At 48.1% G+C, this 16,809-nt stretch overlaps 5 protein-coding genes across 5 annotated transcripts; 3 read left to right on the top strand and 2 right to left on the bottom strand.

Annotated features, from left to right (window-relative positions):
• Positions 1-1,494: 1,494 nt before the first annotated feature.
• Positions 1,495-3,454, top strand: TRUGW13939_10239 (uncharacterized protein; the record flags this gene model as incomplete). The annotated part of the gene is made up of 3 exons (XM_035493352.1): positions 1,495-1,546; positions 1,629-2,166; positions 2,221-3,454. 3 exons carry the CDS (start codon positions 1,495-1,497, stop codon positions 3,452-3,454), a joined length of 1,824 nt encoding a protein of 607 aa, XP_035349245.1.
• Positions 3,455-4,032: 578 nt separating this feature from the next.
• On the bottom strand, positions 4,033-4,709 carry TRUGW13939_10240 (uncharacterized protein; the record flags this gene model as incomplete). The annotated part of the gene is made up of 2 exons (XM_035493353.1): positions 4,033-4,065; positions 4,125-4,709. The coding sequence occupies 2 exons, from the start codon at positions 4,707-4,709 to the stop codon at positions 4,033-4,035; spliced, it is 618 nt and encodes a 205-aa protein (XP_035349246.1).
• Positions 4,710-7,319: 2,610 nt separating this feature from the next.
• TRUGW13939_10241 (uncharacterized protein) lies at positions 7,320-9,061 on the top strand (the record flags this gene model as incomplete). The annotated part of the gene is made up of 3 exons (XM_035493354.1): positions 7,320-7,885; positions 7,958-8,093; positions 8,156-9,061. The coding sequence occupies 3 exons, from the start codon at positions 7,320-7,322 to the stop codon at positions 9,059-9,061; spliced, it is 1,608 nt and encodes a 535-aa protein (XP_035349247.1).
• Positions 9,062-10,131: 1,070 nt separating this feature from the next.
• On the top strand, positions 10,132-11,862 carry TRUGW13939_10242 (uncharacterized protein; the record flags this gene model as incomplete). The annotated part of the gene is made up of 4 exons (XM_035493355.1): positions 10,132-10,312; positions 10,373-10,939; positions 11,007-11,708; positions 11,759-11,862. 4 exons carry the CDS (start codon positions 10,132-10,134, stop codon positions 11,860-11,862), a joined length of 1,554 nt encoding a protein of 517 aa, XP_035349248.1.
• Positions 11,863-12,079: 217 nt separating this feature from the next.
• TRUGW13939_10243 (uncharacterized protein) lies at positions 12,080-14,910 on the bottom strand (the record flags this gene model as incomplete). The annotated part of the gene is made up of 4 exons (XM_035493356.1): positions 12,080-13,468; positions 13,529-14,014; positions 14,077-14,654; positions 14,712-14,910. The coding sequence occupies 4 exons, from the start codon at positions 14,908-14,910 to the stop codon at positions 12,080-12,082; spliced, it is 2,652 nt and encodes an 883-aa protein (XP_035349249.1).
• Positions 14,911-16,809: the final 1,899 nt, after the last annotated feature.

Here is a 16,809-nt window from a genome sequence, read left to right on the forward strand (position 1 = left end):
TACGGATAAGACGTACGTAGTAATAGGTGCTGGCGATCCCAAAGTACTCATAAATCAGGTACGAAGTTCTGCTTTCAAGCCTACGACACATCCGGTAAGAATAGGGTGGAGCTAACAAAATAGGGGTGAACGGCGCGCATCAATAGTAATAATAATGGTAAATCCTTCGCTCAGGCGGTGAATTGTCCAGCACAGACAGTGACTGGCGCTGATCTGAATTTAATCCCTAAGACTCTGAGTCTGAGCGCAACGACAACCCTGTGCTACGTAATCTGGCGGCCATATTAAGGAACCCGCGATCAACAAGTCGCGCAGGAGGGTTAACTTAGTAATTATCCGACCAAAGTAATACTCCGTTCAGAGGCAGACTACAAAGAAGGAGCCTCCGTACCTTGTAGTAAAGGGAGCGAACGCAAAGCCACCGTTTTGGCCACCCTTCTCTGTTGATCAGCATGCAAGCCCCGTGGCTTTGCACAAAAGCCGTTCCACCCCAATATCCATTGCGATCCGAGCGTGAGACGAGCGGATTCAAAAATCCGAAATTTTATCAACATGAATATTTATTATTATCGATCTTGGGCCATGGCCATGTTCACGGGCGGCTGGTCCCGCATTGCTCTCTAGAAGAATGAACTGTGCTGATGTCTGAAGCATAAGCGTGGCCTGTCGATACTAACAGGTCGCGGGGTGCTCGATGCCGCCAATGAGTCATATTTGTATTCAACCCTGTTGTACGGAGTAAAGGAGACCTTTACGCAAAGAAATACATTGTACGTAACCACGAGTATAGAGAGTATGCTGATGAACCAAAGCACTGCTGACAGACAGGTAGAGAGACTCGAGAGAGGCTAGCCAGCTTGTCTGAAACGAGTGAGGGGCAGGCCTTGGTGTTCCAGAAGCCTGCGGCAGACGTGTTTCAGATAGTGGCGAGCATTTTGAAGAATTTTTGTTGTGTGTTGTGTGTTTTGAGTTGCGTGTTGATGTTTTGTTTTGGCGCATTTCCCGGGGTGGGGCTCCGTTGCAGCCGCCGATTGGCTGGGCGGCGCCGTGGCAGCCTTGGAGCCTGAGGCCGCCACGCGTTGTCGTGCCAACCGGCCCGCGCTAGCCGCTTCGGGCACGCCACAACACGGCAGCCAGTCAGCGCCGAGTTGCACCTATCTTCTTCCTTCCTTCCTGTTGTTGTTGTTCCTTGAACTTCACTCTTACACTCAACTCTCACTCTCTCTCTCCCTCTCTCTATCCTCACTCCTCTGCATCGCACTCTGCATTGCTCGCAGTCAGCGCCGTTAATTCATTGCATCCCATACGCCTTGTATCCTTAGTCCCCTGCCGCTCTCGTCGACGCCCGCAGCTGTCTTGTTCGCCTTGCTGGGTTATGCGACAGTCTCTCGGTCCGGCTTCGTGATTTCTCTGTCACTCCCTCAATCCCGGAAAGCCCAAGGCCCCTATTCGGTTGCTCTGCTTCTCAGCGGCCTCAACTAGCTACGCACCACCATGCCGTCGCACGCCGCGGCCGCTCACGGACAGGTGATCGAGTACATTCAAGGTATGTACACGTGAGCATGGTGCTCCGCCATAGAACGGCGGTTCCGCCATCGCCTCGACACAAAATGCTGACTTGCTTCAAGATCGCCTGTACCTCGCCTCGTACTCTTCTGCGCCAGACCCCAACACGCCGTTTCCGTTCCCCTCACAGCAGGCATCTTCTAGCAAGCGAACGGCCAAGGCTCCTCAGAGTCCGGTGAAAGTCGCCAAGCGCAAGTTTCCTGTATACTTTACCGTCGACGATACCCTCCTGTATAACGCCTTCCACGCCGACTTTGGCCCCCTTCATATTGGTCACCTGTACCGCTTCGCCGTGCATTTTCACGAAATCCTCGGAGACCCAACAAATTCTGATAAGCCCGTCGTGTTCTGGAGCAGGCCCGATGCTCGAAGTCGTGCAAATGCGGCCTGCTTGGTCGCCTGCTATATGGTGCTGATTCAATCGTGGCCGCCGCATTTGGCCCTTGCGCCTATTGCCCAAGCCGATCCTCCATACATGCCATTTCGCGATGCTGGTTACAGCCAGGCCGACTTTGTTCTTAATATTCAAGATGTTGTATATGGTGTGTGGAAGGCGAAAGAAGAAGCCCTTTGTGGCCTGAAGGATTTCAGCCTGGAAGAGTAAGTCGAGCGCCACTTGATTGACCCTGCTAGATGCTGACAACGATAATCTAGATATGAACGATATGAGCGTGTGGATATGGGGGATTTCAACTGGGTAACCCCTCACTTCATCGCTTTTGCGTCGCCACAACAGGAGCCCGTTGCACCCATTCCTACCAACTCCGCCAAATACGCTGCGCTTCCAAAGTCAATTTCAGAAGTGATGGCTTCGCAGCTCCCGCAGCCTTTCAAGAACGTACTCGCGCACTTTTCGTCTCGGGACGTTGGCCTAGTCGTCCGTTTGAACTCGGAACTCTACTGCCCGTCGTATTTCACGGCCCTCGGTATCGAGCATATAGACATGATCTTTGAAGACGGCACGTGTCCTCCTTTACCATTGGTTCGACGATTCATCAAAATGGCCCACGAAATGATTACCGTGAAAAACCGGGGAATTGCTGTCCACTGCAAGGCTGGTCTGGGTCGCACCGGCTGCCTCATCGGTGCTTACTTGATTTACCGATATGGGTTTACCGCAAACGAGATCATCGCTTTCATGCGATTCATGCGTCCTGGCATGGTTGTCGGGCCACAGCAGCATTGGCTTCATCTCAACCAAGGCTCTTTCAGAGAATGGTGGTTTGAGGATACTATGCGTGAGAAGCTTGCCCTGGCTGCGCCAGTCACACCCGGCCGCCAAACCACCAAGCAAAGACCAAGTAATGGACAGACGGTAACTCCCCCCAACGGTAACCAACGAAGATCAGCGCTCGGCGTAATCGATCATAACGAGGGCGGAGCGCCTTGTGCCGATGAGAATCTGCCCGCGCCAACCCCCGGTCAACCGCGCAAATCTCATCGCAAGGATTCTCGCCATCACCCATATGCCCGCAATGTGTCGGGCACTTTAGCTGTCAGTAACGAGGGGGATAAAACTTCCGATCGCAACACAGTTCGACGCTCTCAGCGTGGAGGCACCGAGGCTAGTGAAAGTGACGAGGAAATCCAGATGCGCATGCTAGCTAAGCGGACGTCCAGGTCGCCTAGTGGCTCACCCGCACGCTCAATCAGCTATTCGGCTACCGTCACCGCTAGCTATGAGTTACACGAGGACAGGGAAAACTGGGTGGAATCCGGTGCGCCTGCACAGAAGACTCCCAGCAGTGCCAAGGTTGGCATTCCCCTCAGCAAAATCCGCTCCAGTCCTCGTCGAGTGACAGACAGTAAGAGTGAGACCAAGGGTGTTCGCAAAATCAGTGGCCGGGTTGGCAGTGTTGGCACATCATCCCCAACGAGAGTGAAATGAGAACATTCTCGACCGCTCACTGCCTACATTTTGGTGCCGTTACCAGCTTGACTTGCATGATATCCCTGTTTTAAGTCACTTCTTTTCCGACGTATAGATTCTGCTGGTTTGGATCACGATGAACTGATTATTCTTCTGCGAGTACATTTTAATTTTACATCTTTCAAGGGCTTGGAATTACGAAAAGCACGAGTGAGAGTTTGGGAAGGGCATGGCGTTTTCTGGTTGTTTGGTTTATTGGTTTGCACTGAGGGTGTGATTTATTTTTATATTCTTTTTCAACCAGCGGCAGTGGTCTTTTGGGACCGGCTGGTTTATTTTTGATTGATGTTTTGCTCAAGTTTTGGTTGCGCAGTACGTTACATCATGCCACGACCGATGATGTTCGTACGAAATGAGATTCAATTATTTCAAGTTTCACGATTTTTAAATGTAGCCACTACCGTAATTGATCATATCAAATGATTTCTCACACCATCAGGGGACGGAATATACCCTACCTCGATCAGCCAAGAAGTACGAAGGTCTCGCTTCCTGATACAGTCTTGCTTCACACATCAATGTTTCCCAAAGCTTAATCAAGTCTCTGTTATCAACGACACACAGTTTCCCTACATAGGCATAATCAGTGACTTAAACGAACGCTTGAAAAAGACAAGGGAGAACATACCATCAACTTGCAGTCTCTCATCCCATCGACCCCTCGACACATCTTCGTATTGAAATATCTCATAAAATCCAGCACCGACTGATAGAAACCCCCCCTCCAATCCTCGTCTCGTTCACAATCCATCCCGCTCTCTCCTATATGCTTCAACGATGTAGTCACCTTGCGCATCGCCTGATCACGGCATTTTCTCGTCTTCTTGTCAATGTCCAAACAAAGGTCGCGTCGACCACTACACTCGAAGAGCTCACGCATGTATTTCAAATGGGCGGGTCTCGCTGTGCAGTTGGGTTTGTACTGAATTGAGATGAGCTCAGGAACGAGGAATTGCGAGATGTACGAGGCGTCGCTGGGCCAGGTGCCTGGCTGGCAGCCGTTATCACAGATCTGTTTCCATTCGTCCGAGATGGCGTCGAGGGAGGGTTGGTAGCTGATTTCGTCGTCCTCGATGGAGCTGGTTTCTTCGGAGCTGCTGCTGCTTGTTTGACCAGAGGTTCCTGCTGCTGATGTCGGTGTGGATATTGAGCTAGTGGCGTGAGTCACTGCGGCAAAGAGTGCCGATGAGAGCAGAATCGTGGATAGCTTCATGGTGGATGTGTTATGTGAAGATATGATCAGCCGGGGGGCGAAACAGTTGACTTGCCACCTTTCAACACGTAGGGAGAGCCCGTGAATATAAAGAGTCGGCGCATTCCTTGCCCTTGATGACTGTGCACGATTTTGAAATTGACATGCCAACACCCCTGGAATACTGGAAGCCCCAAGAGAAAACCCTAATTTCTTGGTTGAGGATACTCGATATAGGGAACTAATAATTCCCGTTTACATATATCCTTGCTTGATGAAATCATCGTTAAAGACTGTAGTTCTTAACCAGGAGTATTCAAATTTTCGCTGCGAAGATAGGAAGGAGCTTTGCAAGGGTGGGTGACCCCTTTCAAGGGGTTACAATTTATTACATCCAAATATACAATGATTGCATCCCCAAGCCTACCTTGAAAAAACACCAATCAGTTACTCGGCTATAGATCAATTCATGATAGTTTATGTTTTGCCCACATTTTCATACCTGAATAGGTAATTACCTATCATTCCTTCGCGACACAAGGAAATAGAAAAGCAGAAACTTTAATTAATAAAACTCTAAATGTTATTAATTATACTTTAGAGCATGATATTGCTCCACAATTTAAACCAACTCAAAGACGACTTCCAAGTGGCGATTGTGTATGAATGACATAAGAGCGCTACATCATAGCAGATTACTAGACAATAAAATTTTTGTCAAATATCCAAACACTTCTCATAAGAAATAATTCACAATAAAGAAGGCAAGAATTGAAATTAATACTCAGCTACATCGTCCAAACAATGAATAAATATAAACCCGGCCAATGGGTGGAATATAGCCCTATTGACAGTACTGTTTCCACCCCTCCCCCCGAATATGTCGAGAAAACCTAATGGAATTTCTTTCAGATCCATACCCGCACAAAGGTGTCATCTCATCACTTGTCAAAGACGAAAGTGGGAACCATACGGGGCAATATTTGGTATGTTTTTATGATTATCTTTTCTAGAGACACACTGATAGATGAACTCGAATAGGTTAGGGAACGAGATCTCGAGGACCGTATACATACGGTAAACGAAAGATTTATTTATCAAATGCTAGACAAGCCCGCAGGTCCTTGAGGGGGCTATATAATGTTGTTTAGAATGAACCAGGCTTAGTAGATAATACTGAGCATCGATAGTGAATTTCTGCATAATTGGTCGTGTATTATTACATGTAGCATTTGGAAATGTTAAATTTAGTCATTGTCGGGATTGTAGTCCGGCAGTCGCCTGTGGCGTTGGATGGTGAAATCAGTGTTTTAATAAACTTACCCTGAACATTTCATCCAAGTCAGAGAACTAATAGTACCAAAGTCACAGTGCCATTTACAAGCTTAAATCTGCTAAGAAGCATTTTGGAATAAGCGGGACTATGGCAAAATACAGTAAAGGACAGAAAGTTGAATTTATGCCGCATGGCACCGAGTCTAAACCTCACGATGGCAAGTATTCAATGAAATTCCACCCTGAAGCCAATAAGATCTAACAAGTCTTAATTCAGCCAACACAAAAGGGTACCACAACTATGAGCATGCCGGCTATATTATCGATATCATGACTGACCGTGGTGGTGGATTTATTGGGCAATACGCGGTGGGCATATCCTGTTCCTTGTGCATGAGTAAGGGTTAATAATGGAACGTTAAAGGTGCAAGATACTACTCGCAACCGTGTCGAAATAGTGGAAGAAGGCGATATACTGAGATCAGAATAGCTGCGCATATACACTCCAACGGGGTTAAAATTGAAGACTATTCTCAGTGGAAAGAAAAGAAAATCTTGAATTACAAGACTGACCTGTGACAAAAGTGTTATCCCGATGTAAGTGATATAACATACATATGTAGATCGGTTTTAGATGTATTCATGATAGAAGGGCCAGCAGTCAAGTTGTTCCTTTCCCGGCGTAAGGGCCTGATATCAAAGGATTAAAATGTTCCCACACATAGACAGGTATGATGTAATTTGGCTCGGGGCAACCAATGATCATCTATCAGTGCACATAACAGAAGCCAAGAAATGCACCAGTAGCTTTTTTTGGCATGATAAGACAGATACTGACAATCCAAGTATGATATTGCCAATCAACGAGATGGAATCGTAATCACTTTTAAAGAAATTGGAGCGCCTTACGCCTATCCATGCCCTCCTTGTTCCCGAGGTCCAGATAGATGCCACACCCGATCCAAGTATGGGATATACGTACATAGTAGGTTATCTTGCTCGCGAATCATAGAAAGCTATCATACTAAAAATATAGTGATCGACGTTTAGCTTCCGAGTTGGTGGACCAACAAGGGGTGGTGTTTGGTCTATAGGCACACTCCACAAAAATATTTGGACACTTAAACAATCTCCGCAAAGGAATGTTGGTATTTTGTTACGAATTAGTGGAGATTTTTTCAGGTTCTCCAGTTTCAAACGTCAGCAAACGCTGATTATTATTCTCCAGTATGGGTCTACCAATGCTGGTGTACATATAAAAGGAACGAATATCGTACAATATCGTCTTCAAATCTAGTCAAATTAATGGAGTATTTCATTTCATTTGTTTTCCTATGATTTAATGGATTGGCCAAAATGGTTACTTTCACAGAGAAGCCAGCAGATATTCAGCAAACGGAAAAATTGGCTGAACCGGAAGACGAAGCTGGTTCTCTTTCCACAAAAACTAGTTGTGATACACTTCCCTCAGCTCATTGCTCTACGGAGCAACTCATTGAACATGAAATCGTCCCTAGTTCACCAGATTCATTGTATTGTGACAAATATATGCGGGAATTCTGTGTCGACTTTACCGAAAACGATCCCGAAAACGCTCAGAACTGGAGTATATGGTACCAAATATATACTGTTATCGCCATCACATATTCTGCTTGGGCAACAGTGCTATACTCGACTTGCTACTCCAGTGGCATTCCTGATATGATGGCGGATTTAAACATTGCTAATGAGACGGTGGCAAACCTGGGAATTTCTCTCTATCTTCTAGGATGGTCGATTGGTTCTCTTGTCCTGGCTCCACTGGGCGAGACTGTTGGACGACGGCCGGTTTATATCACGGCTTTATTACTTTTTATAGGACTGATACCGGCAGCGGCCCTGGCAAACTCCTTTGTCGTCATTCTTATTGTGCGAGTTTTGGGGTAAGCTGCCTATTTCCAGCTTTTAATATTATCATGGTAATCAACACTGGCTGACGACATAAAACCAAATAGGTCTATTGTTGGAGGTGTCATGGTTAGCGTTGCGCCTGGAAGCCTGGTTGATATCGTGCCAGCCTCTCACACGGCGCTTGCTATGTCATTCTATTCATTTGGAACGTTGAATGGCCCAGTTACTGGACCGATTATTGTATGCTATGGGTTCGAAATCCAATGCTATTGAGCGAAAGCTAACGTGTATTTCTTGACTAGGGAGGTTTTGTAACTAAGCGCTGGGGTTGGAGAGGCGATGGCTGGTTTATCATGATAGCCTCTGGGGTTGGACTGGTTATGATGTCGTTAGTACGAGAATCTTATCCACCAGTCATTCTTCGTCGACGAGCTGCAAAGATGCGCAAACAAACAAGAGATCCACGATGGTGGTCAAAATATGACGAGTGCGAAATTCCGCTGCATAAACGACTGCGAACTGCGCTTTGGCGACCAATAAAACTGTGCGTTACAGAACCGGTACTGTGGTTTTGGAATTTCTACATCTCCGTCATCTATGCAATTCTTTACCTCTGTGTGGTTGCCTACCCGATAATCTTCCAAATCCGGCAGTGGTCACCAGAGATGTCCGGACTTGCATTCCTTGGTGTTTTCATCGGAAACACTCTCGCCGTGGTTTGCGAGCCATTACTTCGGCGGCTGGTCAACCTCCACCCCGTTGATATTCGCACGGGTCTACGGGCTCCCGAGGCGTCGGTTTTGGTGATCATCATCGCTGCCGTCATAGCACCAATTGGTCAGTTGGTTTTTGCGCTGACGTCTTTGCCGGCCTCGGTTCCTTGGATTGTGTCTATGTTTGGCGCTGTTCTCTTTGGATTTGGGAACACGATCATCTTCACATACGGCACAAATTACGTTGCCGTCTCCTACGGGATATACGCATCTTCTGCCCTTGTATCTAATTCCGTCTGTCGCTCGCTGCTTGCCGCGGGCCTTGTGGAAGTTGGGCAGCGTTTCTACAGCGACCTCACTCCACGTGTAGCAGGGATTGTGCTTGCTGGTGCTGAATTTGCCATCATTCCCATTCCAGTTTTGTTTTATATATGGGGGCAAAAAGTGCGCTTGCGAAGTAAAGCACTTGGAAAACAATCTGCTTCGCAAGAATAACTGCACATATCATTTGAACTGTTTGGATAAAGATACATCAATTCTCCTGTCATTTATAGTATAGTATGCCAACGTCTGGGTTAAATTGCACATGTGGTTTTTACAATGAAAAAGGTTGTACTCTTACAATTGTTTCTTTTGCTTTTATTGAGTTAATCTTAATACAACAACGTAAAACACAATAAAAATGTCAACGAAAACAAGCAAGACCGCCAAGCCAGCTACTCTCGGCAGTCGGCACATTCCATCGATAGTGTGATGATGCTTATAGATGCTAAGACTCAAGAGACGTCTCGGCAGAGATCGGCTCTCAGCACTGTGGAGCAGACTCAGCCTCATTCCATGTCTTGTCTCGTTGTTGGGAGCGTTGCGTATCTAAATTAATAATAACTCTGAACTCTAATCTTAAAGACTGTTTGTTTGGGGATCAGCTTGAGCTCCACCTATCGACAGCGAGTATGTACGGATTATTTACTTCAACGAAACAGAGACAATAATAATCCCCCAAAGCGTGCGTGATTTCAAAATTGATCTCAGGATGCGCCAGGATCACTGTGCTAGTTAGTAGTAGCTCCTGCTGCTGAATCATGACACCTTCCCAAAGCGTCTTGTCGCAGCACCAAGCAGCGTGACTTCGCGGATGATCCATCTCCACCTCGGCAAGCCCTAACTAACCCGCAATGCAACGCGATCTGCAGGGGGCGCACCGCAAATCAACCAGCCTTCACTGTGATTTGTGTTGTCTCGCTCCACTGGAAATGCCTGCCCAATTGCCAGCCTGGACCTGGCCAACACTGGCGTCACATTCTCCTCCATCGCGACATCGCGGCACCGCCTTATCTCAGGGACAGCAGTGATCGGATCATGCTTGTTACTTTTTTCCACCGTTCGACGGAGTACTACTAGAAAAACTACGTAGATCCAATTTCTCACTAAACAATAGTGGAGAGGCTAATAGTACGTATAATAGCGACGAGTGCTTAATTGGTATTAATACACCGGCCGCCCCCCGCGAGTCTCGTCTGGAGCTCCCCAGTCCAACTCATACCTCTGACATCGACTCAATCAAGATGCATGTCCTCACTGCCTTCACGACGCTTGTCGCTGCGGGCGCTGCTCTGCAGAGCAACCCTCATGCAAAAGCTGCCGGAGCCAGAAAATCGCACCCCATGATTCCTGCAGCCAACAACAAGCGCAGTGTCGAGGCCGAGAAGTCCAACGGGTTTCAGTTCCTGTCAAACTCCACCGAGAGTGAGCAAAGCCCATTTTTTATTATCGCTGGAACTAAAGACTGATTTATGATTGCAACAGAGTTCTTCGTCAACGGCACCACCATCCCTTCGGTCAACTTCGACGTCGGCGAGTCGTACGCCGGCAACTTGGCCAACACGCCGCATGGCAAATCCAGCCTGTTCTTCTGGTTCTTCCCATCGACCAACCCGGACGCCGAGAAGGAGATCACAATCTGGCTGAACGGTGGCCCAGGATGCAGCTCACTCGACGGTCTGCTGCAAGAAAACGGTCCTTTCCTCTGGCAGTCCGGTGTCTACGAGCCTGTCCGCAACATGTACTCGTGGAACAACCTGACCAACATTGTCTACATCGACCAACCCGCCGGAACCGGTTTCTCACCTGGCCCAGCGACCGTGAACAACGAGGTTGACGTCTCCAACGAGTTCAATGACTTTTGGCGCCGCTTCATCGACACCTTCAGCATGCAGGGCTACAAGGTGTACATCACCGGTGAAAGTTATGCTGGAATGTACATTCCGTACATTGCCGAAGGTTTCATCGAGCAAAACGACACCAAGTACTTCAACTTGAAGGGCATTCAAATCAACGACCCGTCTATCAACGACGACAGCGTCCTGATCTACGGTATGATTCCCAAAAAAACGACCTTGAGCTTCTGTGAGCAAATGCTAACAAAACGCGAAAAATACAGCCCCTGCTGTTGCGGCACTGAACCACTTCTCCGCCGTCTTCAACCTCAACGATACCTTCATGAAGGAGATCAACGCGCGCGACAAGAAATGTGGCTTCACCAAGTACCTGGACGAGGCTCTGACCTACCCACCCCCCTCTAACTTCCCGACTGTTCCAGACCCCTATAGCGATGACTGCCAGGTGTGGGATGATATCACGACTGCGGCGGCTCTGGTTAACCCGTGCTTCAACATTTACCATCTCACTGATTTCTGCCCGTACCCCTGGGATGTGATGGGTTTCCCCTCGCTTGCTGGTGGTCCCAATGACTACTTCAACCGATCGGACGTACAGAAGGCCCTGCACGCCCCGCCAACCGACTACTCGATCTGCGGAGGTAACGTTTTCCCCGAGGGTGACAATTCCGTGCCCAGCGCCCTGGGCCCATTGCCCAAGGTCATCGAGGCCACCAACAATGTCCTCATCGGACATGGGTGGTATGACTATCTGCTCATCATGAACGGCACCCTGGCGACCATTCAGAACATGACCTGGAACGGTGCCCAGGGATTCCAGAGGCCACCCACCGAGCCTCTCATCGTGCCCTACACTTCTGGTTTGGTCGCGGATCCAAACGTCTGGGACGGTGGCGCAGGTGTTCTGGGTACAGCCCACACCGAGCGTGGTTTGACCTTTAGCTCTGTTTACGGATCTGGACATGGTAAGTCCTGGATTCTCGATTTTCGGATAATGACACTAACAGCATCACAGAAATTCCCCAATACGTTCCCGGCGCGGCATACCGCCAGCTGGAATTCTTGCTCGGACGAGTCAAGAACCTGCAGGACCCTGCACCATTTACGACACTGAAGTAGGTTGAGACCTAAAGAGTCAATGGCATGTACATATGTGATAGATTTAAAGTCCGTTACGATCTGAATGTACACTTACACATACATACTTGAATATAAACAGGGTGAATTGCCCTTAAATATTGTACCAGGGATAGTAATGGAGAAGAGGATTCATATGATAAAAACTATGTACAGGAAAGTAACTTATATTCAAGGAAAACGTTTAAAACAGCCCAAGCTACTGGTTGATCTTAGCCTCCCAACCTTCGTTCAACCCCTTCTTCAACGTCGTGTACGACGAAAATCCATTGCTACTCTTGGTCGAACTTGTGCCCATGACCCTGGCGCGAATGACCTGGCAGCTTGTCTGGAAACCAAACGTTCCGTTTACCGACAACTGACCATTATCGAAAGTGAAACCTATTTCACTCGAAAACGACGGGTTGACGCTCTTCCCATCGTCCAGATAGAGGCTCCCCGTGGCCTGGCCGTTGGTATCGGGAGCGATGAGGAGCTCGAAATCGTGAGTACGCAGTTGCGCCGTAGTGTTAGCCTTGTCGGCATCGGAGCGAAGGGCGATAACAGATCCGCCGCGAACGTGGACGGGGATGTCGGTGTATGTGACATTGTCGACGGTGATCTGTGAGCCAGTACCGACGACCTTCTCGCCCGTCCAAAAGTCATAGAATAGATCGTCGGGTAGATACAAGGTGGCGCTCTGCGAGTCTGTTGCCGTCGCCGTCGCCGATGGGCTTTCCTCGGTCACTGGCGAGACGAGGATGGAAGGGCCGAAGAAGAACTGATAGCTGATATCCAAAGTATTCGCATCGTTCGGATATTGGAAGAAAAGTGGGATGATGGTCGTGGGTGAGCCATCAACGGTCTGCTGGTGGAAGGCTGTATAGAAGTAATCGAGGAGCTGGAACCGCGTAGCAATCGCCTTTTGGGCTGCAGCAGCTACCAAGGGCCACCGGTAGAATTCCTGGAAGTTGGAGCTGATGTCTGCGTGGTTTCGGTAGAATGGATACCAGGCGCCCAACATGGCCCATCTGGCGCAGAGCGTTTCGGTCGTATTGTCATTAAAACCGCAAACGTCGGTGCCGATCATGGGCATCTGGAAGATTGATGCGAATTCCATGTGCTGCACGATCGAGAGGAGATAGTTGGCCCATGTCGATGCGTTGTCACCGGTCCATTTACCGGTTTTTGCGCCGTCCCCCGCAAAGCTGCTGCGAGTGATGATAAAAGGGCGCTCCGATGAACGGCGGTCGAGTAAGCCCTGTCTCGAGTGCGCAATCATCTGCGAAGCATAGAGATTATGCGTGTCATACATAGTATAATCGTCGTATTGCCGTACTTCGGGGTATACAGTGCCCGCGTTTAGTGTTCCGTCACCTGTTGCTGGTATATAGGGCGGATTGGCAAAGTTACGGCCAGAGAGCCCGGTCATGTTGCCCGTGCTTCTCGTACTCAGTCGACGAGATGATGTCGATGGTGGCTGAAAGTCGGCAGGGAACCCAGGCAGAGAGTCCCAGGTCGTACGCACCGCTGGTGGTGCGGGCGGAATACCACCTTCAATGGCAATTTGAATAGGGTTGGAGCATGGGTATGTGCAGAAATTTGCGGGCTATACAACATTAAGTCAGCCCTTGATCAATCCTAGTTTTCTTGGAGTTGAAAATCATACCTCGTTCATATCTATCCACATGCCATCCACGCCGACACCGGATTCATCATCAAAAAACGACCCAATCTGGCCACTCCAAAAATCCATTGCATTGGGGTTGAAAAAATCTACATATGAGGCGGCACCGGACCACATGGTAGCGACGAAGTCAGACCCATTGTCCCACTTCATAAATAGGCCTTTCTCTTTTGCCGTGGCATACAAGGAGGTATCGTTTATAGATATTGGCGGGTCTACCATCAAGATATACTGTTGTTGGTGGTCATGTAAATACGTCACCAGCTCCTGCATCTTGTGTAGTGGAAACCGCTCTGGATCAAGCGTCCAGGGGCGGCGCAGGTCCATATAGTCGATATCTGTCCACATTGTTTCTAGTGGGATATTCGCCTGTGAGTAGTTGTAGACGACTTCGGCGACCATCATGACGTCCTCATAGCCGTACTTGCATTGGTGGAAGCCGTATGTCCAGTAGGACTGCTCAGCGGGCTATTGAATCTATTAGCTAATGTCCCTTTTTTTCTTCTCAAAAAGAATGAAAACGAGCATACCGTTCCAACAACTCCGGCGTATTGGCGGGCCACATCCGCTGGCGCAGGCCCGGATAGGAAATAGAAATCAAGCACGCCACCAATGGTGTTGTACTCGAGATACTGCCCGTCCTGTGTGGTCTTGTTGATCTTGATATCCATTCCGTTGCTATTCGACAAGAATACGCCGTGGGCTTGGCCATCGCGCATCTCAATGTAGATCGGGTGGCTACTATATAGACTCTGAAGCGGGGGTAAAAAGGCGGCGCCTCTGTTCCACAACGGGCGCGTATAATCGACGGTCTGACGCTTGAAAGAATCCGAATCTTCGCCTAGCCCGTAAATGTTTGGGTTTTCGGGGAGAGACGTGCGCAGACGGACGTATTGGCTTTCAAAAATCAGACCGCTTGCATTGAACAGGGTCTCCTGGGTGGAGCGCCGCTGGATAGCGAATGTGAACGGGTTTGTGGTGTACGAGAAGACTAGGTCAGAGCTGCTCGATGAAGAGCCATGCTGGCCGGAAGGTGTTTCCAAAACGGAAGAGGGGATCTGGTAGACTTGCTCATCGGCGTCGTAGATTTTAACGTGGAGACGAGAGTCTTGCGTGTAACAATGTTAGTGTCTCGGCCGTGATTTCAAAGCCATTGTCAATTTACCTGTCTGGTACTCGACCAACAACCTGAGATTGTCCAAATCGTCCCCATACACATTGCACACATCACCAGCCAGAGACAAGTCTGCTGTTAGTGACGAGCGCGACGACAAGATTGCGCCGGCATTGTAACCAGGACAGCTATCCACGGAGGCGGCCGCAGCAGCGGTGGCTAACCCTAAAAGAAAATATCCCCCGCGCATGTTGTTTGCTACAGGTGCTGTATATGATGCTACAAGTACAACATGCAGTATGGAGGACACGAGAGGGGATAGAATCTTTATTCTGATTTTTTTGTTAAAAAAATTTCTCTAAAAGGTACGGAAAACCCCTTGCATATGTACTTGTCGAAAAAACACTCATTCCATTTGCCAACTTCTTTGTCTTCCCCATTCCTGTACTCCACGCATGTGGATACGTACTAACATGCATGGGCTTGATCGGCTGCCAAGGGAGATAGGTTGATTAGGCCTAATATCTAGGGGTTGGTGATAGCTTCAACGGCCATTCGGAGAAAAGACAGGACCTCATGACCCACCCCGGACTATACCCATTTCACCGCCTGACCAGTGGTTGGACAAAGGATGAAGCCGAAGTCCGGAACGGTGACTGATTCCTGGTTTTCATATTGGTTGTTATTCGTTGTCAGGTCTCCAGGCATATCCCCGCATGACAACAGTTTGAGCCAACCGAGTTTGCTGGGCTGGCTACCGATTGATTTGGCGCATATGTATGAAGTCATATGCAGGTGGGCGCCCAGTCCTGTTAATAACGGGAGAGCCGTGTAGAAATAGGCAAGTGGAAATGTTTAAGACTGATTTGTGAATGTTTTGTGTTTTCCCTTCCGAAGATTCGGTTACTCAGGGCTACCAATGGAATGCATTAAACGCGTATCTACGTAAGCTTTGCGGGGAGGGGAATCTATGCGCTGCCCAATAGCATGCAGAAAATGTACTAACCAACCCCTCGGTGGGCTTGTTAGGGAGTTCAGTCCGGGCTAAGCGATCCTCGCTCGGAACATCTTGCCAGCATGTGGCATGTGAGTGCTCATGTGCGGAGCGAATGACGGAATATCTGGTCGATGCGATACGTTCGTTTGTGATGCGGGGAGGACGACGCAAAATTTTCCAAGGAGAGGAGAAAAGACAAGAGGCTTGACCAGGTCGTGTGAGGGGGCTCAGCCGCTAAGCTTATTTTTTCCCCGCTGTCGATCTCTATGCCGTCATAGGACCTTTGTTTTGTTTTTTACCTTCTGCTCTTCTAGGTTGCGCAAGGTTTGATCGGAACAAGCCGAAGAAATGCCGGTAGAAAAGCTCTCTTCCCTGCTAAATAAAACGTGCCGGATGCACACTTTAGCCTATGCGATCCGACACCATGTAACAGACAAGGGTTTCCTCGCTCCTCCCGGTTAGCCCTAATCGGGCAGTGATCGGGCAGACGGTGAACAGCGTAAAACTTGGCCGGACCAAACGCCGAGCCAATGGGAAACCTGTGAGCATGGTAGGATGATCAGAGGATCTGTTTAAGCTAAGCCCAGTGCGTATTCTTTTCCAGGAGGCTTCGTTCAGCCGGGGCCGCGCGGTTTTACAGTCAGAACTATGAATTGAGAGCGAGTCTAGCTAGTCACAAGGTGCTGTGGCACAGCCAGACAGGATAGATCAAGTAGTGTAAATTGGCATATCGTCTGGCTACATAGTCACACGACGCAAGAAGTCTTTTTTTTTAAACTTGTCTGTGCTAGCCTCTTTTGGTGGCACTGCCGTAACCGTAGGGATTTGCTACAGACACTCCTAAAGACACTCCCGTATTTTATGAAATAATCAAATATTTTTTTATAATTCATTAACTAAATATTGTTTTCTTTTTGTATTCATAAAATATATATACTTATTTATCTATAAATTAATTTTCATTAAAAAAATATGTTTATTTTAATAGTAAATTTTAATATTATATTGTGTAAAGAAAAAGACTAAATATTATTTAACGTCTTAGCATTTTTTTGATTAAAAATTCTTTATTAAATACTTAACAGTTTCTAATTTTTATATGATAGATATAAATAAAATCTTCTATTTTGTATTATATCTTATAATCTTTAG

Source organism: Talaromyces rugulosus, chromosome V (genome assembly GCF_013368755.1).
Source record: "Talaromyces rugulosus chromosome V, complete sequence".
Taxonomy (NCBI): domain Eukaryota; kingdom Fungi; phylum Ascomycota; class Eurotiomycetes; order Eurotiales; family Trichocomaceae; genus Talaromyces; species Talaromyces rugulosus.